Genomic DNA, 22,797 nt, shown 5'->3' with positions numbered 1-22,797 from the left:
TCTCTTGTAATAAGGGAGGATTGTTGTGTAAGTGTTGTTCTACTAGTATGTATTTAACTCTCAGCTTAAAGTTGGTTTAATTAGATAGTTTTATCAGATCTCAATTAAAGAAAAATAAGAAAAATAATTAGATGTAACATGTCTAAGATTTAAATAGAGGGTATGATTGCTAATTATTCAGTATTTTTATAACACTCTTGGCTCTGAACCATGAAAGATTCCATGAAATTCTACATTCATTGAAACTAGATTAGTAAATTTGAGTCAAAGAGAGTATATCCACTTATATTATTCAGTGGCGCTAGAAACAATAATTTCATACTGTTTGTACTGAATTGAAGTTATTTATTGGGTCCATGGCCAGCCATGATTCTAAATGACATCATCCCACAAAATAATCATGCACTGTAGTTTCGGATGCTGCAAGTACAATAAGTTACATCATTAGTGTGATGATGACAAGAGGCACGTCATTCTCCCATTTCATACATTTTGATAATCTGAAATGTTATTTGTTTATCTTTCTTTAGGACAGGTAGTCCTTGACAGTTCACTTAGTGATCATTCAAAGTTACTGAAAGAAAGTAACTTATGACCATTTTTCAGACTTACCCCTATCACAGCATCCCCATGGTCATGTGATCAAAATTCAGATTCTTGGGCAATGACTCATATTTATGACAGTTGCAATGGCCCGAGGTAATGCAATCTGTTTTTATAACCTTCTGATTAATAATAATAATAATAATAATATTAATAATAATATTAATATTATTATTATTAATAATAATAGTAATAATAACAACAACAATAACAACAATAACATACAAATATAATAATTATAACAATATAATTATTATATTTGTATGCCGCCCCTCTCCGCAGACTCAGGGCGGCTCACAACAACAATAGTAACAATATAACAATGTAACAAATCTAACATTTAAAAAACATCTTAAAAACCCGTCATTAAAACCATACAACACAAGCATACCATAGATAAAACTATATAAGCCTGGGGGAGATATCTCAATTCCCCCATGCCTGGCGATATAGCTGGGTCTTAAGCAATTTATGAAAGACAAGGAAGGTGGGGGCAGTTCTAATCTCTGGGGAGAGTTGATTCCAGAGGGCCGGGGCTGCCACAGAAAAGGCTCTTCCTCTGAGGCCCACCAGATGACATTGTTTAGTCGCCGGGACCCGGAGAAAGCCAACTCTGTGGGATCTTATTGGCCGCTGGGATTCGTGTGGATTAGCAAAGTCAATGGAGAAGCCAGATTCAATTAACAACCATTTTACTAACTTAACAACTGCAATAATTTGCTTAACAATTGTGACGACATGTTATCAAATGTGGAAAAAATTACTTAATAACTTGTCTCACTTAGCAGTAGAAATTTTGGGGTCTGTTGGGGTAATAAGTCAAGGACTACTGTATATTGATTTAATTATTGTGTTGTAGAAACCAGGAAGGGGCAGTTTTTCTGGGCCAAGGGCTGAATATACAGTACAGTATATTCAAGTAGTCACATTTCAGAATATATTGCATGAGGCTGGAGAAACAGTATACCAATTATAATTTCATTTACAACTAATGAATTATTAAATATAATTAATGCAATTCCTTTGCAGTCATCTCTTAATAATTTCCCCTGATTTTCCTAGTTCTATCCCCAGTTCTATCTATCCCCAGTTCTATCTATCAACTTTGCCAGTAGGGTCATTCTTTGTCAAGTGGACCAGGTATCCACTTGACTGATTTTTGCAGCCTTATTTGAAAAGAAACCATCACAAAAACAACATATATGATAGAAAAAAGTGCTCTTTCTAATGAAATAAAAATGAAGATGATTGAAGCTGAGAAGACAGAGAGCTCTGTTTCATCACCTTCAACCATCTTCATTAGAAAGAGCACATTTTTTTCTATCGCTCTCTGTTTTCTCACCTTCAATCATCTTCATTTTTATTTCATTAGAAAGAGCACATTTTTTCCTATCATATATGTTGTTTTTGTGAGGGTTTCTTTTCAAATAAGGCTTCAATTTCACGTGGTCCACTTGACAAAGAATGACCCGGTATAAAATTTATCTTGAGAAGTAGCCTACAAGACATTGCAGAGTCTCAAAGCTATTGCAGGTTTGATTCCAGGCCACCGTAATGAAGCATATACAGGTAGCCTTCTACTTACGACCACAATTGAGCCCAAAATGTCTGTTGTTAAGTGAGACAGCTGTTACTTTGCCCCATTTTATGCCCTTTCTTGACAGAGTTGTCACATGAATCATTGCAGTGGTTAAGTTGCTGAAATGATGGTTAAGTAAATCTGGCTTTCCCATTGACTTTGCTTGTCAGAAGATTGCAAAAGGTTATGACCCTGGGACACTGTAACTGTCATAAATACAAGTCAGTTGCCAAGCTTCTGAATGTTGATCACATGGCTGCTGCAGTGGTAATAAGCATAAAAATGGTCATAAGTCACTGTTTCCAGTGCTGCTGTAACTTTGAACAGCCACTAAATGAATGCTGTAAGTTAAGAATTACCTGTATGCAGTGAAGGGCTACAAAAATTTTTACTACCACACTGTGGGCGTGGCTTATGCAGAACGCCCTGCATTTTCTTTCAACATCTTTCAGTGCAAATTGGGTGCTCTGGGGTGGAGCTCCACTTTTGCTACCCCACTGTATTCCCCCCTCTGGTCCGGGCAGCAGCCCACCCCTGCATGTATGGCAAGAAAGTGAGATATACAAATCATTTGCTTTCTCAATGCATATAAAAGTTAGGTTTACACTCTGCTGTAGTCTATTAAGTTTGCAATGGCGTTATGTCTACAAAATTAATTAATTAAAAGCATTCTACTTCTTAGAAGGTAATCATCATCTGAGCCAGAATGGAATGTGGAATGGATTGGATTTGTTTTGTTTTATTTCTCAACCAAATATAGAATAGTAGTTTATATAATAATAATAATAATAATAATAATAATAATAATAATAATAATAATAATAATTTATTAGATTTGTATGCCGCCCCTCTGAAGACTCGGGGCAGCTCACAAATAGCAGTAATACAATACATTACAAATCTAATAATAAAATTTAAAAAGTCAATTAAAAACAGTAATATAACATAATCAGTGTCATAAAATCACCAACTACACATATTCAATTCAGTTAATCATACAACAGAGGTCAGAAAACACAACGAAGGGGGGAGGTAATCATCCCCACGCCTGGCAACAGAGGTAAGTCTTCAGGATTTTATGGAAGGCGAGGAGGGTGGGGGCTGTTTGAATCTCTGGAGGGAGTTGATTCCAGAGGGCTGGGGCCGCCACAGAGAAGGTTCTTCCCCTGGGGCCCACCAAACAACATTGTTTAGTCGCCGGGACCCGGAGAAGGCCAACTCTGTGGGACCTAATCGGCCGCTGGGATTCGTGTGGCAGAAGGCGGTCTCGTAGGTATTCTGGTCCGATGCCATGTATGGCTTTAACATAGAAAGTAATGATTAAAAGACAATAGGACAATAAGACAGGGTCGGTAGGCACAGTAGTGTGCTTATGCACGCCCCTTACAGACCTCTTAGAAAAGGGAAGAGGTTAACTGTAGACAACCTAAGGTTGAAAATTTTGGGGTTGAGGGAAGAAACAACAGAGTCAAGTAGTGAATTCCAAGCTTTGATCATTATATTTCTGAAGTCATATTTTCTGCAGTCTAGTTTGGAGCAGTTTAAATTTAGTTTGAATCTGTTTACGTGCTCATGTGTTGTTGCGGTTGAAGGTGAAGTAGTCATTAACAGAAAGGACATTTTGGTATATGATTTTGTGAATTATGGCTAGATCAGTTCGGAGGCGATGTAGTATTGGATAGTAATGGACTGGATTGGATTGGGATGGGATGAAATGGAATAGAATACAATACAATACAATAGAATACAATAGAACAGAACAGAATTCTTGTTACTCTTTTTGCTGATGGAGAGCAAAATTTTACCTGCAAAACTCAATAAAGCAAAGTTCAAAAAGCAAAAAAAAAAAAGTCTGTATGCCTGTCTATATTATTTCTAATCCCATTAACCTTTTTTTTTTTTTATTACACTACCTGGAAGAAAGTGAGGTAGCATAAATACTCTAGGGGGGAAAATATATGCTTCTGCACAGGTTGCAGAACTACCACTCCCAGCATTCCTTATCATGTGCCCATCTGGCTGCGACTCTTGATATTTGTAGTTTATACAACACCAGGGATATTGCAGCCTTTTTAGTTTTCGGAAGCACAGAAGGGGGTGGGGGTGGGGGGAGCGAGGCTTAGAGAAGAAAGAGATCTATCAACCACAAGAGGGCCCTGCTTTGAGGCCGACCGCAGGGAAGGGAAGACTTCTCTCTTTTTTCTCTTTCCTCCTTTTGTCCAGCCAGGATGTGGAACTGAGCTTCCTGGATCTTGCAGCTGGTTTGCCTAAGCCCCCTCTCTTTCATCCTATCTCCCTGCAAGGGAGAGAAGGGGGTGGGGGTTTCTAATCGCCCATCACCATTTCCGTGCAGATGCCACACGCTGCAGTCTCTGCCTAACTGCAGGTAAACCTTGTGAAACAATGTAAGGTTTGAGAGAGGAGCATGCAAGAACCCAGGCTTTTCAGCCCCTAGCTGGACTGCCTCCCCTTCCCAGCGCAAGGTCCGATGCATATGGAGGGAACAATGGAGACTGTGCGGGATATGGATGGACTTCAATCTGGGATTGATGATCTGTTTTCTTGCCTGGATTTTTCAGACCTGCATGCAAATCTTGGGCTGGGGATGCCCAGAGGAAGAGGCAGTACTGTTGTATCACACAAGGATGGGTTACTTTGATGGAGGAAGGGATAAGGAGGAGAGTCCAGTGTCAATTGCCTTTTGTAATCTTCTCCGTTCTCTTGAGCCCACCTTCTTCATAGATAGATGGATGGGTAGATAGATTAGATAGATAGATAGATAGATAGATAGATAGATAGATAGATAGATAGATAGATAGATAGATTAGATAGATGATAGATAGATAGATAGATAGATAGATAGATAGATAGATAGATAGATAGATAGATAGATCCACTCCCAAAAGCCAATTTCCACATAATTTAGATCTCCTTCTTGTGCCAAAACATGATGCACCCAGGATTATCTTAAGTAAAGATGGGCAAATATTTTAAATCAATAACTTCAGAGTTCTTGGTGACACCCATATACATGTATTATCCCATATTGTGGAATAGTTTGTTTCCCTGGGGTGTGTAATAGATCCTGTATATTTGAATATCTGCATATTTGAAAAAGCAAATCTTAATAGATAAGAGGTTTATGCCAGATAATTGCCTTGGCTACAACAGACTAGTTAATTGTTCTACTAAAACAATCTTTTTTTCATAAATGCCTACAGTTTTATTTTTCTCAGACAGAAAATTAAAATTTAGGCATTTAGATATAATAAATGAGACAATATTATTAGACCTAAGAACATATTTTTAGTATAGAGGATTTAAAGACTAGGATAGCCAAGCCTACGTGATATCATAATTTATAAATATGTCTGCTGTGATTACAGTTTGCATTAAAATGTATTTTTGAAAGCATTTATTCTAAAAGTATACATATTATGCTGCTATATTCATGTTTTGGCCAGTCAAGTTATTTTCTATATTCAACTTTATCATATTGTACTTTTTTTCTTTTCTAAGAACAGAGTCCACAGTTCTCAGAGGAATCTTCCCAAGTTCCTGTCCCCAAAATGTATTCAGATCACAACTCCAATTAATCCACTAAGAACCTGGGTTTGTATATTCCAGTACAGATGAAGTTCACCAGAATCAAAATGGCTTTTTTAAGTCTAATGATTGGGAGGAAATTTTTATTTGTGCAACATGTGAAAACAGCATCAGTAATATATGAGATATGTGGGCCTGCATATCTGAGAGTATGGGTGTGCATCTGTTCTCTCTCTTTTCCCATACAAAACCCAAAAATGCATATTGTTCATCCATTCAATTTAAAAGGGGAATACAGCAACCTTCTGGGAGAATATAATCCTCAATTTTATGCAAAGCCCTCACGCAGTATTTTCTCTTAGCATCCTGCTTTTTGCTTTCTATGCTTCTCATATAAGTCTTCCTGTCTTTTCTCCATCCATCCATCCATCCATCTTCTATTTATATGCTGCCCATCTCATTCTGAAAAGCAATTCTTGATCTAGACTTCTAGATTGACCTTATCTAAATTTATTATTGTACATCTGGTTGCCCAGATCACTGAAGTGACACTTAATGATTTCTGTGAAAAACAGATTGTTCAATTACTTTTTATTTGATTTAAGCATTCTCTGCAGCCTCTTGTGAGAGGCAGAGGGAAAAGTCTTGAAGAATCTATAGAAAGGAAATACTTCTGTGGACCAACATGCAGGAGAGCTATGAAACAGTGATTTCGTTGGGTAAGGGATCCCATTTCTTCAAATTTCAGTGCTAGACTAGAACTTGACCTTCAGCTGCATGTTCTGGGAAAGTATTATTTTCAGTTAATATCATTTCAGATATAAGTAAAATTGAAGCCAAATACTCATGGAAGGTTTCAGAGGATAAATAAGTAAAAGAGCATTGATTTATTTGTGGATCCACATAGCAATCTGACTAATGGGTGCTATGTCTTGTAACAGCAATTTATTAGGTTTTGAAGACAGGCAAGTAAAGAATGGTTTAATGGTACCAAATTGTGGCATGTGACTAAGATTTTTAGTGCAATAGCATATTCCTTAAATTCTAGAGTTTCATAATATGATTGAGGCAGGATTGTACTAAGACAAGATCGTTTTGAACAATCACATTTTTAGGCTATTAAAATAAAATAAAGTATTGAATGGAGAGTTCAAAATGTGCTGTTTGTATGAAATCACATTCTGCATAAGAATTTTATTTATTTATTTATTTATTTATTTATTTATTTATTTATTTATTTATTTATTTATTCATTTGTCCAATACACAATACATATGGAAGAGAATAGACATGAAGTAATAGATATAAAGATAATATGTAAAAATAGAGGAGAAGATATATGAAAGGAAGAAGATATATATGATTTATGAGATAAAGGAAAGACAATTGGACAGGGTACGAAAGGCACACTAGTGCACTTACGTACGCCCCTTACTGACCTCTTAGGAACCTGGAGAGGTCAATCGTGGATAGTCTAAGGGAGAAATGTTGGGGGTTAGGGGTTGACACTATTGAGTCCGGTAATGAGTTCCACGCTTCGACAACTCGATTGTTAAAGTCATATTTTTTACAGTCAAGTTTGGAGCGGTTAATATTAAGTTTGAATCTGTTGCGTGCTCTTGTGTTGTTGCAGTTGAAGCACGCAACAGATTCAAACTTAAATGCAGTTAGGACGTTGCAGCATATGATCTTGTGGGCAATACTTAAATCGTGTTTTAGAATGTCTATGAAAGAATTCTACCTATGGCATCTTGTGTGCTCATCATATCATATCCTTGTGGGTTACTCCTTAAAGATATGGTACTCAAGATGCATAGATGCCTTGAGGTTGCCTTTGGGTATTTGGACTAGAGCACCCCTCCTGGTTATCCATTGGCTGGCGGCCAGTGCTTATGGAAGGCATCAGACTTTTGTAGCCCCAGTGCTTATGGAAGGCATCAGACTTTTATCTCTGTGTTTTCCCCATATTTCCCAACAGTTGCTTGCTACATGGGGAGGATGATTAATGAAGGGCAAAAAAGACAATAGGTACAAAGCACAGAGTTGCATTTCCAGCACTAACTTTCAGAGAATCTAAAAGTTTATCAATTACCAGTAAATACTAATTGTCCTTACTGAGAAAATCTACATAACCTGCCAGTGTGCTTCAGACGTTCTCAGAATACATTATTAAGCCTGCTCAGTAAATGTGTTTTCTCCTGCTTTTTTTTTTTTTTTTTTTAGCAGAAGAACTTGCCATAAGCTGGCCCCGGATAACTGCCTTTACAGAGACTCGAGGACGCCAAGGTTTGGCCCCTGGTAAGACCTTTAAGAAAAGCCACAGGTGAAACTGGGGAAAAGAAATTTCATTGACTTAAATCTGTGACTTTTTTTCAACTAACGTTTGGCCTCTGGATCCAAAAATAACCACAGTTTTCGTCTATCACGTCAACTTTTTAAGCTACAGGATACCCTCAAAAGTTATATAAATTGTGCATATAAAGCCCTGGTTCCCCACATGGGGCCCACACCCCATAGGGGGGCAATTGGAACCTTGTTTAAACCAAGTTAATGGCTTTTTTAGGCTTCCTCCACGTGAGTAGAAGTTCACTTTTTGAACAGTAAGACTTAAATGTCATGGGGGGGAGGGTGTGGCGGTGAGGATTTTAAGGACATTTAGGTGAGGCATGGGCAAAAAAAGGTTGGGAGGAAGGAAGGGAAAGAGGGAGGGAGAAAGAAATAGAGCGAAGGGGAGGAAGAGAGAGAGATAATGTTTTTGTCCCAACTTTTTTTATCCCCCCCCTCCCCGCTCAATGTGCCCCAGGGTTTCGTAAATGTAAAAAAGGAAAGGAAAGGAAAAGGAAAGGAAAAACGTAGCAAATATACTATTTACAAAGAATAATTTTATTCATACAAAGGCTCCGGACCAGGATATCTGCAAGACTGCCTTCTGCCGCACAAATCCCAGCAGCTGGTTAGGTCCCACAGAGTTGGTCTTCTCCGGGTCCCGTCGACTAAACCAGTGTTTTTCAACCAGTGTGCCGCGGCACACTAGTGTGCCGCGAGACATGATCAGGTGTGCCGCGAAGCTCAGAGAGAAAGAAAGCAAGAGAGAGAGAAAGCAAGAGAGAAAGAAAGCAACAGAGAAAGAAAGTAAGAGAGAGAGAAAGCAAGAGAGAAAGAAAGCAAGAGAAAGAAAGAGCAAGCGAGAGAGAAAGAGAACAAGAGAGAGAGAAAGAAAGCAAGAGAGAGAGAAAGAGAACAAGAGAAAGAAAGAGAGAGAGAGAAAGAGAGGGAGGGAAGGAGAGGGAGGGAAGGAGAGAGAGAGAAAGACATAGAGGGAGGTAGGGAGGGAGAGAGAAAGAGAGCAAAAAAGAGAGGAAGGAAGAGAAAGAAAGGGAGAGAGAGAGAAAGGAAGAGGAAGGAAGGGAAAGAGGGAGGGAGAAAGAAATAGAGCGAAGGGGAGGAAGAGAGAGAGATAATGTTTTTGTCCAAACTTTTTTTATCCCCCCCCTCCCCGCTCAATGTGCCCCAGGGTTTCGTAAATGTAAAAAATGTGCCGCGGCTCAAAAAAGGTTGAAAATCACTGGACTAAACAATGTCGTCTGGCGGGACCCAGGGGAAGAGCCTTCTCTGTGGTGGTTCCGACCCTCTGGAACCAAGTCCCCCAGAGATTAGGACTGCCCCCACCCTCCTTGCCTTTCGTAAACTCCTTAAAACCCACCTCTGTTGTCAGGCTTGGGGGAACTGAGACATCCCCCCCTTGCCTATGTAGTTTTGTGCATGATATGACTGTGTGTATGTATTTTATATATTGGGGTTTTTTTATTTTTAGACTTTTTAATGTTAAATTGTTATTTTAGATTTTAATTATTAGATTTGTTACCATGTATTGTTTTTATCACTGTTGTGAGCCACCCCGAGTCTGCCGAGAGGGGCGGCATACAAATCTAATAAATAATAATAATAATAATAATAATAATAATAATAATAATAATAATAATAATTACTGCAAGTTAAATTGTGTTAATACAAATAGTTGGTTTTTTTATCGAATGGTACTAAGGTAAAAGATTTTCGCTTATAGATTTTTCTTGAGTGTTTAATCTGTGGACATTCTCGCTTGATGCTCCAACAATAGTCAGCCATCATATGTACATCCCATCTACCTTGATACCGTGCCTCTATGACCTTCAAATCTTGGTGCAATCACTCACCCTGCTCATTACTGACTGCACCAGAGCACCCAATTTGCACTGAAAGACGTTGAAAGAAAATGTAGGGCGTCCTGCATAAGCCATGCCCACAGTGTGGTAGTATATATTTTGGTAGCCCTTCACTGGACTGCACCAAGATTTTCCGGGAAGTTAGCAAGATGGCTTCCTACGATCCATGCTCAATTCCTCAGAAAGTCACATTCTTATAAGGTGTAGAGAAAAAATTTGACATGGTAGAAGAAAACTAACTACACTTTTGAAACCAGCATGCCCAATTAAATATAAAAAAGCCCCAAAATCAAACTCAACAGAAATGGTGTTACAAATTGTTCCCCGTTGATTTACTGAGTGGATCCTAAATAATTCTTCATCTCCAAATTGTGAGGATCATGACCACAAGTCACTTAAAGGCCTTGCATGGAATCTTTGCAGAAGTTATTGCAACATTCTATATGTTAATGTGGTAGAGAGGGAAATCAGTAAATAAACTGGAATAATCATTAAGAGGCATGTTGGCATAGTGGTTAGAATGTAGCATTGCAGGCCCACAGCCAGAAGTTCAATCCTGACCAACTCAAAGTTCACTTAGTTTTCCATCCTTCCAAAATGAGTAAAATGAGAACCCCGACTATTGGGGGCAATATGCTGACATATATGCTATAAAGCAGTATGTAGCAGAGGCGGCATACAAGTCTAATAAATAATAATAATAATAATAATGATGATGATGATGATGATGATGATGTTGATGATGATGACGACAATGACAACAACAACAATAATATAATAATAATAATAATAATAATAATAATAATAATAATAATCTATTTACTATTGCTAGTAATATAAGTGGGTTCATGACTAAAATAAATATTTGCCTTACTTTTATATTACAGTACATGTAAATTCCTTTTAAAAATGCTTCGGGGTGTTGATATATGGATTCCATCAAAGAAAGGTTAAGGTTAACATTAACGATAGATTATAGACGGAGGGTCACTGATATTCTCCATTTGTTAAGGATTGTGATCTGGATCATCCTGTATCACTAGGTTACACTTGGAAGTCTGATGGGAATTGCAGTTCAGCAATTAGAAGTACTGTAATCAAATTGAGAACAAAAAAGAAGAACTTTGCTCAACAAGTTATCCAGACTGAAAACATAGCATATTTTTGGGTAAATAGAACATAGCAGGTTTGGGTAAATAGAACGTCATGTTTCCAGGAACCAAGATGAGTTTGGTCTGTGATACTACTTTTCCAGAACTTTACAGATTTTGTTTTTTTGAAGCAACATCCTTGCTGGTGCATCTAATGTCAAATTAGGTAACTGATCTGAATCTTGCTCTACTTAATACAGATATATTCTACAACATCAACTTTTTATCCTTATTTTGTGGAAGATGACAAAAATACAGATTTAGATCAAAGTAACGCACCCATCTCTTTCCCCCCCCCTCCCTCCCTCCCTTCTACTTGTTTGTTTTTATACTTTCTGTTGTATTCCCTTTGCTGCAGGATTTCTATAGAACTATTGTATTCTTTTCCTTTCTCTTCATAGGCTTAGAAATGGAACCTGAGCAAGGGCAGCTGGCTCCTTTACAGGGCGAGGCAGCAGCAACTACAGATGGGTCAAGTGGGGAAGGGATCTTTCCAGACTTTCGGAGGCAACTTGGGGTAATTCTGCAAACTATAGGGAAGGCTCAAGTGGAGAAGATGCTCAGGGAGTTGGTGAAGGAGCAGGAGCAGGAGCAGCAGAGAAGAGCCAGGCGGCGGAAAAGAGTGAGCAGGAGCTCTCGACCTGGAGGTAGGTATTTTGTTGGGCCACGTGGGACACTGAATGGCTTTAAAGAGAAGGGGGGGAAAATCCACAGCATATTGGATCTGATTTTCCCTCATTTAAATTGGCAACATTACTGATATCAAAGCAATGCTTTCTGCAGCCTTTTGAGGACATGTGCACCATATTTTTTGGTGTATTAGATGCACCTTCCCTCCCTAAAAGAAGCTAAAAATTTAGGTGCATCTCATACTCTGAATGTAGCTTTTACGAAGTTTTTTTTCAGCCCCTAACGAGTGCTAGCACGATCCTCTGTGCTTTGCTAGCTAAGCGATCTTCCCTTTGTCTGCGTCTTTCATTGCTGCTCCCTCCAACAATCATCTGAGACTTTTTTCAGCCCTAAAGAGGTTCTAACAGTGAAGCAATCTTCCATCCTTTGCTCCCAAGCGATCTTCTGCCTTTTTTCAGCCCCAATGAGGTGCTAACCAGTGATCTTCTATCCTTCGCTAGCAAAGCGATATTCCCTTTGCCTGATTTTCTATTGTTTCTCTCTGAAGAGAGAGAGAGAAGTGAAGCGTTTTAGAAACTCCTTTTTATCCCCAAGCAGGGAATAAAAAGCAAGTACCTGTGCCCAAAGCCAGCAAACGACTGTATTTTTGGAGTATAAGACACATCTTTTTCCTCCCTAAAAGAAGCTGAAAATTTGGGTGCGTCTTATGCTTCAAATGCAGCTTTTTCCTTCCTTCCTTCCTTCCTTCCTTCCTTCCTTCCTTCCTTCCTTCCTTCCTTCCTTCCTTCCTTCCTTCCTTTTTTTTAAAAGCCCTAACTAAATGCTAACAATCTATTCCCTCCGAAGAAGGTTTTTTCCCAGCCCTTAAGTCTTTAACCTAAAAAAAACTAAGAGCCATCACGGGTCTTCTCAGGTATGCCCATTTTCTCCAGCACTCCACGGACTGCATTGGCTGCCGATTGATTTCTGGACACAATTCAAAATGTTGGTTATAACCTATAAAGCCCTACATGACATCGGACCACATTACCTGCGGGACTGCCTCCTGCCGCATGAATCCCAGAGACCGGTTAGGTCCCACAGAGTCGGCCTTTTCGAGGTCGCATCAACTAGACAATGTCGCTTGGCGGGGTCTAGGGGAAGAGCCTTCTCTGTGGGGGTTCTGGCCCTCTGGAATCAGCTCCCTCCCCCCACAGAGATGTGCACTGCCCCCACCCTTCTCGCCTTCCGCAAGAGTCTGAAGACTCATCTATGTCGCCAGGCATGGGGCCATTAGACCCTAGCCCCCTGGCCAATGAATGTAATGTATATTTGTTGTGTGAATGGGAATGATTGATTTTTAATCTCATAAGGGTTTTAGATTAATTAGTTTCTAAATTAATTGGATTAGGATGTCTATATTGTTTTTAATATGCCGTGAGTCCTCGGAGAGGGGCGGCGTATAAATCCAAGGAAGGAAGGAAGGGAGGGAGGGAGGGAGGAAGGAAGGAAGGAAGGAAGGAAGGAAGGAAGGAAGGAAAGTATCATGAAAATATAAAATATATTTAGTAATGCTCTGTGGATTCGATTGGGATGCTGAGGAATTCAGAGCTGATGGTTATAGATGCTACCTGACTTCTATTCCGGGCCCACCAGAGATCATCCATCAGTGTGACCAAAGCAGTTTCCGTGCTGTAACTGGGTCTGAAGCCAGATTGAAATGGGTCTAGGTCAGTGATGGCAAACCTTTTTGGCCTCGGTGCCAAAAGAGCATGGGCATGTGCTACCACGCATGCGCGAGTGCCGACACCCATAATTCAATACCTGGGTAGGGCGAAAGCAGCTTCCTCCATCCCTCCAGAGGCCCTCTGGAGGCTAGAAATGGCCTGTTTCCCAACTTCTGGTGGCCCAGTAGGCTTGTGTTTCACCCTCCCCAGGCTCTAAAGGCTTCCCTGGAGCAAGGGAAAGGTAAAAACACTCTCCCCCATCCTGCAGATAGGCTCTCTGGAAACCAAAACCCGCTCCCAGAACCTCTGTGTGAGCAAAAAAATCAGCTGGCCAGCACACACATGCACATTGGATCCGAACTGGGCAACTGCTCACATGCCAGCAGATATGGCTCCACGTGCCACCTGTGCCATAGGTTTGCCACCACTGGTCTAGGTAATCCGCTTCTTCCAAGGTTCGCAGGAGTTGGAGTGCCACCACTTTCTCAACAACCTTATTAACAAAGGGAAGGATGATAGTTGTTCAATGAGGCTGGATCCAGGTAAGGCTTCTTAAGGAGGGGCCTCACAACCGCTTCCTTCAAAGGTTTCGGGAAGGATCCCTCACTCAATGAAGCATTGACTAACATCTGGATCCAGCCTCGTGTCACCTGCCTACTGGCCGAAACCAGCCAGGAGGAACACGGGTCCAATAAACAAGTAGAGGCACTCATCGCTCCTATGGCCTTGTCTACTTCATCAGGGGTCATAGGATCAAACTCATCCCATACAACGGGACTAAGACTAACTCCAGTCACTTTGCTTGACATTGTCCAATTGGAGTCCAGGTCTACTGGAATCTGAGTGATTTTGTCCGTCAGAAACTGAACAAATTCCTCGGCTCTACCCTGCAAGGGATCCTCCACTCTGTCAACATTAAGAAGAGGGTGCCTGGGCAAGAATCTGTGGATGCAATAAGAGTGGGAAAATACACACGTTTTGCCGCCCTTATCGCCACTATATAAGCCCTAATATGGGTTCTTAGTAGTGTTTGGTCGGACTTGGATTTACTGGCCCTCCAGCATTGCTCTGGACATCTCTTCTGGCATTTCATCTCCTGTAGTTATCCTAAACAGGTAGAAGAGGGAACCCCATAGATGGGGAACTATGATGTTCCAAATATTGCTGAACTTCTGCTCCAGACCATCACAGCCAGAATGACCATTGATTGGATTAATGAGAACTGATTTTTCTACCAGTATCTTGGAGGTCATATGTTTTCACCCATGTTTATTCTCCAGGATGCTGAGTTATAATTACATTTCTGTTTCAACAGGTAGCGAAACAATGGAACAAAATAACTTGGAGACTTCAAGGGAACTTCAGACTGGAACGATGGAAGGACCAGCTGTGCTATCCAGAAAGCCATTTGGGAAGGAAGTGCAAGGGTCCCTCAAATGTTCAGCACTGGCAGGATCAAAGCAACCCAAGATGATTTGTAGTGATATGAGAGGGTGTAAAAATACTTTTGCCCAGCAAAATCATCTAGGAACAAGATGGGGAACAGAACCTAGAGAGAATGTTAGCTGCAGTCCATTCCCAAACATGATCCATGACTCCCAGGAAACTGGGAGAATCTGCCCATCTTTCGTTGAAAGACCCCAGTTCTTAGGATGGCAGAAGCCACATTACACACAAAGGTATCAGCGTTTACCTGCAGGGGAGAAGCCTCATCACTGTGGATCATGCAGGAGAACGGTTGTGATCCCACCATTAAGGCCTAACTCCCCTCACAACTCTGCATTGATTCCTTTCTTGAATCCTGTCTCTGAATTTTCTTCTACCTTGACTATGAATTCTGTCGAGCCACTGAATACCCAGGCTTTGCCAGGTAACCCAGCTTCTGCCCGGTCTCAAAAACCTCACGCCTGTGAGGAATGTGGCAAACGATTCCGGATCCTAGTTAACTTGGAACGGCACCAGCAGCGTCACGCAGCAGAAAAACCACACCAGTGCAGAGACTGTGGGCGCCGTTTCCGCTGGGGTTGCCACTTAGAGCGCCATAGGCGATCACGCCGCTGTGTGGAATGTGGCGGAGGCCTTGCAACACCTCCTCCCCCGCCAACTCCGCCTCCAGAACCTGACCGACCCTATTCCTGTGGGGAATGCGGGAGGCGGTTTACACAGCGCTCAGCGCTCAGCAAACACAGGCGCCTGCACTCAGGGGAGCGTCCCTATGGCTGTGGGGAGTGTGGGAAGCGCTTCCTGCAACGCTCTGATCTAACCATCCACATCCGCTCACATTCTGGTGAACAACCCTATGCCTGCCCGGAGTGCGGACGCCGCTTCAGTGTCAGTTCAAACCTTAGCAAGCACAGGCGCATGCACCGAGGGGAGCGACCGCATGCATGTTCTGTCTGCTCTAAGCGCTTCCTGCAGCGCTCGGAACTTCTTATCCACCAGCGTGCTCACACCGGGGAGCGCCCCTACCCGTGCACAACTTGTGGGAAGCGCTTTGCTCGCCGGGCTCATCTCAAACGCCACCAACGAACCCATGGGGGAATGCCTGCCACCAATACTGCATCTCGGCACCAGAATGCTCATCTCTTTGCTGCTCCCTCCCCAGACGCTATCTCCTTCATGAACATCAACAGCATGAATCTTGGGTGACTGATGGCCATGAATCACATGCAGTTGCCCCAGGTTGTGCCCACCTCTAGTTGGGTTTTCTGCTTTCTCAACAGCTCGAAATTCTGCGAATGCTTCTTCACTAGGTCTACTCTGGGCTGTGCCCTTTTTAGGATGCTTTCCCTTCTGCTCATAGCATTTTTGCCAGGGACAATCCCGGGTTCTGATTAACCCATGGAAATAGCATCGTATTAGTTCCTTATCTTTGTCTCTTTGGAGGCTTGGCAGGTTTTTCTGCTTAGAACTTCTTTGCATGCCCTTATATTATAGGGTACGGATCCAGTGAAATTATTTATGATCATCTGCTACATTCCCTGACTTATTTTGGTAATACCACTAGCGTGTCAAGTTTGAAAAGTCTGGAAAAGAAAGGCACAATAATTTTATTGTCCAAAGTTAACTGCAATTCATTGATGCAAGTAATTATATCTTGCAAACCACAAGCATTTATTACAAATTGACAAATGTAGTTCTCTTTTCTGTTGAACTGGTCCATTACGTGATTCTCCTATTTTTGTAAAATTTTGTAACCAGTCCCCAACATTACCCCTGGCCAAAAATCTCATTTTGAGCAGATTTGCCCTTGTTTCTTTTGATGGGAAAGAAATCCAAATAGGCTTATCTGAAAAGCTTTGAATTCATTACCTATAGAACAAAAATGGCATACTTGTTGTTGAGTCTACAGTACCGTATATATTAGAATACACAATATAGTAGCAGTCAGTCTATAACTGAGTTGGATGCATTTTATGTCTATGTGGTCTATGCTTCCACAGCTCCAATGGATAATCATGTCCAAGCATTGGATGGTCCAGAACTTTCATGAGTTGTTCAGAATTAGGGAAAAAAATATGGTGTTGTGATTTGGGCCTCACAGCTGTTTGTGGAATTTGGGAAAAGATGACCTGTGCCTTCAAAAGTGTTATTAGTGCTCCTTCACCGTCAGCTCCTGAGAGGGTAAAGCATTTTAGAATGGAAAAAGTCTGCTTGCTACATCTACTGGTGATTCAGTCAGCTTTGAAGATCATGGTAAAGCTGCTGCTGTGGAAGGACAACTATCTTTTGGTACTACTGTGACAATCAATTCCCAGGTATATTATTATTTATCAGGCCAGTGTTATAGTTCCAGCTTGTATATTCTTAAGATATGTAGGGCTGGCATTTTGTTTTCCATCATAAAATTGGCCATAGCCTTTAGATTGGAAAAGCAATATCTGATTTGAGACTAATGCAATAGAACTTTTATCATTTTTTAACCATGTATTTTCTTTTAAACCACATTCTTTTAAACCACGCTGTTTTGCATTTTTCATATTACGACAAGTAATTTGGGGCTGTGGTCACAACCTCAAAATGGTTTGGAGCCTTCTCCATTTTATAACTCTGAACATAAGAAAGCTCATGGCGATATGAAACATAAAAATTTTGCATTCGCAGTTTTTTATCATAGTGCGCATTGCATCATACCCAATGCAGATCTAGTCTTTTTCTGGGCTGCATATCATTTTAAAGCATGTATGGGGAAATACAGTGTTGGAATCATCTGGCCATGTTGCATGGTGAACATGTCAGACAGATTAGCTAGGATGGGTGCTAGAATTGGATTCCATTCCCCCATTATCCACTAATCTGATTTACAAACAAGGGCAAATATATATATCCTAGGACAGTGATGGTGAACTTTTCTTTGCATATGCACAAGAGCCCACACCATAATTCAATGCCTTGGGAGGACGAAAACAGCTTCCCCTACCCCCCGGAGACCCTCTGGAGGCTGGAAACAACCTGTTTCCCAACTTCTGGTGGGCCCAATAAGCTTGTGTTTCACATTCCCCAGGCTCCAAAGGATTCCCTGGAGTGGTGGTGGGGGGAGCTCTCCCCCAGAGGTTTTCTGGAAGCCAAAAACACCCTCCCAGAACCTCTGTGTGAGCCAAAAATCAACTGGCTGGCACACACACGCACCTTGGAGCTGAGCTAGGACAATGGCTTGCGTGGCAGAAGATATGGCTCTGCGTGTCACCTGTGGCACCTGTGCCATAGGTTCAGCATCACTGTCCTAGAATAATGACGGAAAATCAAATTTGGGTTCGTCACCAGGAACAGAGATTTACTGTTTCAAGCTTTTAGACTCGTGATAGAAGTCACCTTCAAATTTAATCAGACTTAAGACTGACTCTGGACCAGTGATGCCAAAAAGGTAGAGTGGAAATGTTGGGCATACACATGCTGATTGGTGCTCTGGAAAAAGCTGAACTTCCGGATTCTGTCATGCATGTGTACCTGAAAATTGGCTGGCCGGTGCACATGCACACATCAGTTTTCACTGCTGTGCATGTGATGGACAATTGACCATTGCATGTGCATGCATGCCAAAAATCCAGAAGACAAACAGGCAAGGCGATATGGTTTCGTGTGCCACTTTGGGCATATGTGCCATAGATTCACCATGATGGCTCTAGACTCTCTAGACTTTAATCTGATTTGGCAATAGCTATTTTGGTAAAACTTTTATAAAGACAAGTGATTGATTGCTGCTTTTTTCAGATTGACCAGGAAATGGTTACTGATTAGCTATTTGGACATTACAGAGACTTTGGGAGAGAATATCATTTGAATATTGCTAGAGAAATAGAAAGGAAGGGATTGTTAATAACTCCTTGGTTCTGTAATTTTTTAATCACTCCTATGGATATTGTTTTCCCTTGATATTTTTGAAACATGTATGTGTGATGGGTTTACCTGTTGCAAGGCTATTGAATCAGACATATTATCGAAACAGCTTTTATATTTAGCTGGGCAGTACTTGAAGAGCTCTGATAGCTAATTTAATGTTCTAGATTTACATACCTTTTGATCTCTACACCTACTGGTGATTAAGTAGACATTTTCATTAGACATATCACAAAAATTGTTGACTTAATAATCTTTGGGTTAGTAAATTAAAATTTATACTAGTTGCTTGAAGAACTAGATAATGTGGAACAAGAATTGGTTCCTCTACAAAATTTTTATATTACTAAAACTCTTGTTCTCATGACCTTTAACTGATCAAACCAGTGCAACATAGAGCAACATTTTTTGGTTTAATTTACAGAACGAGATCCAGGACTTCTGTGGGAATTAAATTTGGGAAGTTGTGCTTAATTTAGTATTGCTAGGCTGTTGCTATGGTCATAGAATGTTGAAAAAGTATATTTTGACAATTTCTGACACTCTCTGCCATATTTCCACAATGCAGAAGTGAGAAGGTAGCCAGAAGTTGTTCCTGTTGCCACTGCTTTTTTTTTGCCTCCCCCTGTTTAGGTAAAGAAATATTTCTGAAATGGTGATCCAATGGGACGTGGGTTATCTAGAAACGTATAATGCAAAGCTTTTGGAATTCCCTGTTTGTAGTTCACTTCTGCTAGGATCTTCTCTAGCTTCAAACTATTAGTAAATGACACAATTACTCTCAAGGCCTGAATTTCATTGATGGGAGTATTCACACAAGAATACTACAAATTACAAAAAAGAGACAGATCTTAATTTTTTAGCACTTTGGGTTTTTAAAATAAATTTGAACAAAAATGCTGCTGATGCAGGAACTATTTTTATGGGAGTTGTGGCTCAAGATGCAGAAAAGAAAACGATCAAGTGAAGACTTCTGAATGTTAACCCAAATTCTGCAGAAACCTGTATTCCTTTATTTAAAATGAAAATTGTCCTATAAATTTCTAATCATAGGAAAAGGTAAAGTAATATTTTCTTTTGATTTTACACACATACACACATACACATGCACACACGCACGCACAGAGAGAATTATAAAATTGCAAGCAAGGATGAAGGATAGTACTATGCTTTATTAAGAGATACCAAAAGGAATGCATTATTGTCCCACTCCATTTGGGGCTCAAATAGGCTGTCTATGGTGAAAGTCAGGTAATATTATCTGGATCATGGAATAAGTAGGTTAGTCATCGTCTTGAATGAATGTCCACCAGGCTTCAGATCTTTGGCATTACCTGCAGCAGATTTAGATGAGGAAGAACATGGGAGCAACTCTATTTTATCTCTTACTTACCACTTAAATCTTCATATAGGAGTCAGATAGATGTCCTAAGGATATTTGCTAACGGAGTTTACATAACGGCAGTGTCTGGAAGTTCTATTTATTCCACAGAATCAGATACATGGTCCTGAATGTGAGATTTGTGCCTTTGCCTTGTATTGGACATTATCTTAATGAACTCATAAGTCCTTTTTTTTAAAAAAAGCCTCTATGTGTCCCATGTGAGACAGTTCCAAGTTTAACTTGATGCATTTAGCTTTGCTTATTGCTCACCAATTCCAGCTGGGGATAATCTACTAACTTTCTTTCAGCAGCACTTGTGATAGATATACCTCTTCCAAACCAGTAAGTAAATAGTGGGGGGGGAAATCTTCTGGTGTATTAGAAAATAAAATAGGCCATAATTTTTTTTTATTCATGGGACGTTGTGGTTTTAGGCCTTGGAATTCCCCTTGTTTCAAAACCACTTGGTTTTCCAAGCCTTGCAGTTCCAGTGTCACAAAGATTCCATTCCAATGCAAACAGTTTTTATCATAAAATGTCTGCAAAATGTGAACAAAATCCCTTGGCTTTTCCTAACTGTAACTTAGCAAAGGCAATAAAAAATTTCTCCCTAAACTCGGGCTCTCAGAGAGCAGTTGATTGCTTGATGCTGTGAAAACTGACACGAGTTGGGGATGTAGGAATGGACATGGCCCTTGCTACTCGGGCACGGATGGAGTGTTTGTCCTGCCATCGGTGCCATCTCTTTCGTACTGCAGAACGGACCTAAAAAAAAATTAAAAATAAACATCATTACTTCCCAATTTCTCCTTTGAAAGGAGACCCAAATTCAATGAAGACTAAGGCCATTCTAGATGTATTACAGCACCTTTGGGAGGTCTCATGACTTTTGGAAGCATTTCAACCCAAAATATGATTACACTGATTGAAGATGATGAAATTTATTTTACCGTAAGCATCCCCCAAAGGCCAGGGTTTTTTTTAATCACAATCTGCTTTGTACAGAAATATTAAAGGGTTCATTGTGAATCCTTACCATTCATGAGTGCAAAAACGTATCTGTAGTGAATGTGTTTATAAAAGGTTTATCAAGATAAAATGTATGAAGTGTCCACATGTGAAAAACTCTTATTTTCTCAGGCTATTTACGCAAATAACTACAGAAATTATGTTTAATTAATGTTGCTGATGATTCTGAAAGAAAAAAACAGTCTTCCACAGAAAATTTCAGTCCCAGAAATCACATTCCTGAGGATACTCTGCAACAATGGTAAGTTTACTCATCAGTTCACCTAAGGTTGTCTATACAACATGTGGGTCCTTTGAGATAAAGTAGATACCATAGCAATATTTTTCAGCTGATGAAAAATTATGATAAAAGTAGGATTCGGTTTGAAATAAATAAATAAATTTGCTGTATCAAGCAGCGGCTGAAATTGATTTCTCTATAACTAAGCTGTAGGGAGGCAAAATACCGAAAGTTCTTGCCCTTTAAGTTGGACACAGATATTCTTCAAGAATAAGTGTTCCTTGTTTAGAAAAAACTATCAGTTTGCAGTTTGTCTTACTTGGTTCTCTTTAAGCCAACCATTCTCAAACCCATGTTTTGTACATATTTTAGGAATATAGGTAATCCTTGTCTTAAACTTTGTATCTGCTCAAAGTTAACACTGAAAAATGTGATTTATGACTGTTTTTCACACAACTATTACAGCATCTCCATGGTCACTAATTAAAATTTGGACACCGGAAAACTGGCTCACATTTATTACTGCTGATGTGTCATGTAGTCATATGGTCACCTTTTGAGAAACAGTGTGTGGAAGCTATTAACACTTAACAACTGTATTACTAATTTAATAACTGCAATAATTCACTTAACAATTGTGGCAATTTAAAGACGAGTCGTTAAATAGGGCACTCAAATATCTCAATTACCAACAGATCCAATTGTAGTCATAAGTCAAAGACTACCTGTAGAAAGTTTAGCATTCTGATTTAGCATGCCAATTTACCATTCTGGTTGAGAATTCCTACATAACAAGATAGAGAAGGACTATTCTGGACATTACATCAATTCTCCTTAAAAGCTGGAAACAAAATATTAGGAGAGGAAAAACCCAAGGAACTCTTCTCATCTTAAAATTGTTCTCAATTTTTTTTTAAAAAAAGTTTTCATTTATATCTTCCTCCCACAATTGTCTAAAACTGTTCAAAAGTATTGAAGATGTATCTTAACAATGGTGTTACATTTATAATATTTATACCAACCAGCATGTCCTCAGAGGTGTTCAAGATGTCTTCAAGATGTTCCTCAAAAAAATATTTAAATACTAAAAGACACTTGAATTCCAGTTTAAAAATGAAACCCGCATTTGAAATTTTGAAAGCTTAATTTCTTCATATTTCCTTTGCTATATTCTGAGTTTTATTAATCTAAAATAGTGGGTCTCAATTCTCCCAAAGAAATCTTAGCCTTAGACTATTTAAAAAAAGAGAGATACAGTAGTCCCTCACCTATCGCTGGTGTTACATTCCAGACCCGGCCGCGATAGGTGAAATCCGTGATGGGGAATTTATCGACTGATAGTACTTTAGGGGGGACGCTCCCTGCTCCCTTTCTCCTCCTTCCCACCAGCTCCGGATGCCTGGAGGC

The 22,797-nt window shown here is 40.0% G+C and overlaps 2 protein-coding genes across 5 annotated transcripts in view; one reads left to right on the top strand and one right to left on the bottom strand.

Annotated features, from left to right (window-relative positions):
• Positions 1-4,256: 4,256 nt before the first annotated feature.
• On the top strand, positions 4,257-20,928 carry LOC139175871 (zinc finger protein 497-like). 4 transcript variants are annotated; one of them, XM_070767226.1, is made up of 6 exons: positions 4,257-4,568; positions 5,702-5,794; positions 6,334-6,447; positions 7,952-8,026; positions 11,486-11,735; positions 14,740-20,928. In XM_070767226.1, exons 3-6 carry the CDS (start codon positions 6,414-6,416, stop codon positions 16,067-16,069), a joined length of 1,689 nt encoding a protein of 562 aa, XP_070623327.1. In that variant the 5' UTR covers positions 4,257-4,568; positions 5,702-5,794; positions 6,334-6,413; the 3' UTR covers positions 16,070-20,928. The 4 variants fall into 4 exon arrangements, with proteins under 4 accessions (XP_070623327.1, XP_070623329.1, XP_070623330.1 ...); XM_070767228.1 differs by having other exon boundaries at positions 4,391-4,568; positions 5,707-5,794; XM_070767229.1 differs by lacking the exon at positions 5,702-5,794 and having other exon boundaries at positions 4,391-4,568.
• LOC139175872 (corticotropin-releasing factor receptor 1) overlaps positions 20,508-22,797 on the bottom strand; it is a 31,707-nt gene continuing 29,417 nt past the window's right edge. The window contains exon 8 of the mRNA XM_070767230.1: positions 20,508-20,906. Coding sequence (XP_070623331.1) covers positions 20,766-20,906 — 141 coding nt within the window. The 3' untranslated portion in view covers positions 20,508-20,765. The remainder of the gene's footprint in view (positions 20,907-22,797) is intronic.

The sequence above is a fragment of the Erythrolamprus reginae genome, chromosome Z (assembly GCF_031021105.1).
Source record: "Erythrolamprus reginae isolate rEryReg1 chromosome Z, rEryReg1.hap1, whole genome shotgun sequence".
NCBI classification, from domain to species: domain Eukaryota; kingdom Metazoa; phylum Chordata; class Lepidosauria; order Squamata; family Dipsadidae; genus Erythrolamprus; species Erythrolamprus reginae.
Note: the sequence above shows the minus strand (reverse complement) of the source record. Positions and strands in the feature narration are given on the sequence as shown.

Excerpts from the sequence above, each read along its gene's own strand:
- LOC139175871 (XM_070767226.1), top strand. The coding sequence starts at position 6,414 with ATGCAGGAGAGCTATGAAACAGTGATTTCGTTGG. Across the intron at positions 8,027-11,485 it reads ACGCCAAGGTTTGGCCCCTG|GCTTAGAAATGGAACCTGAG; the intron begins GTAAGACCTTTA and ends TTCTCTTCATAG. Across the intron at positions 11,736-14,739 it reads AGCTCTCGACCTGGAGGTAG|CGAAACAATGGAACAAAATA; the intron begins GTATTTTGTTGG and ends TTCAACAGGTAG.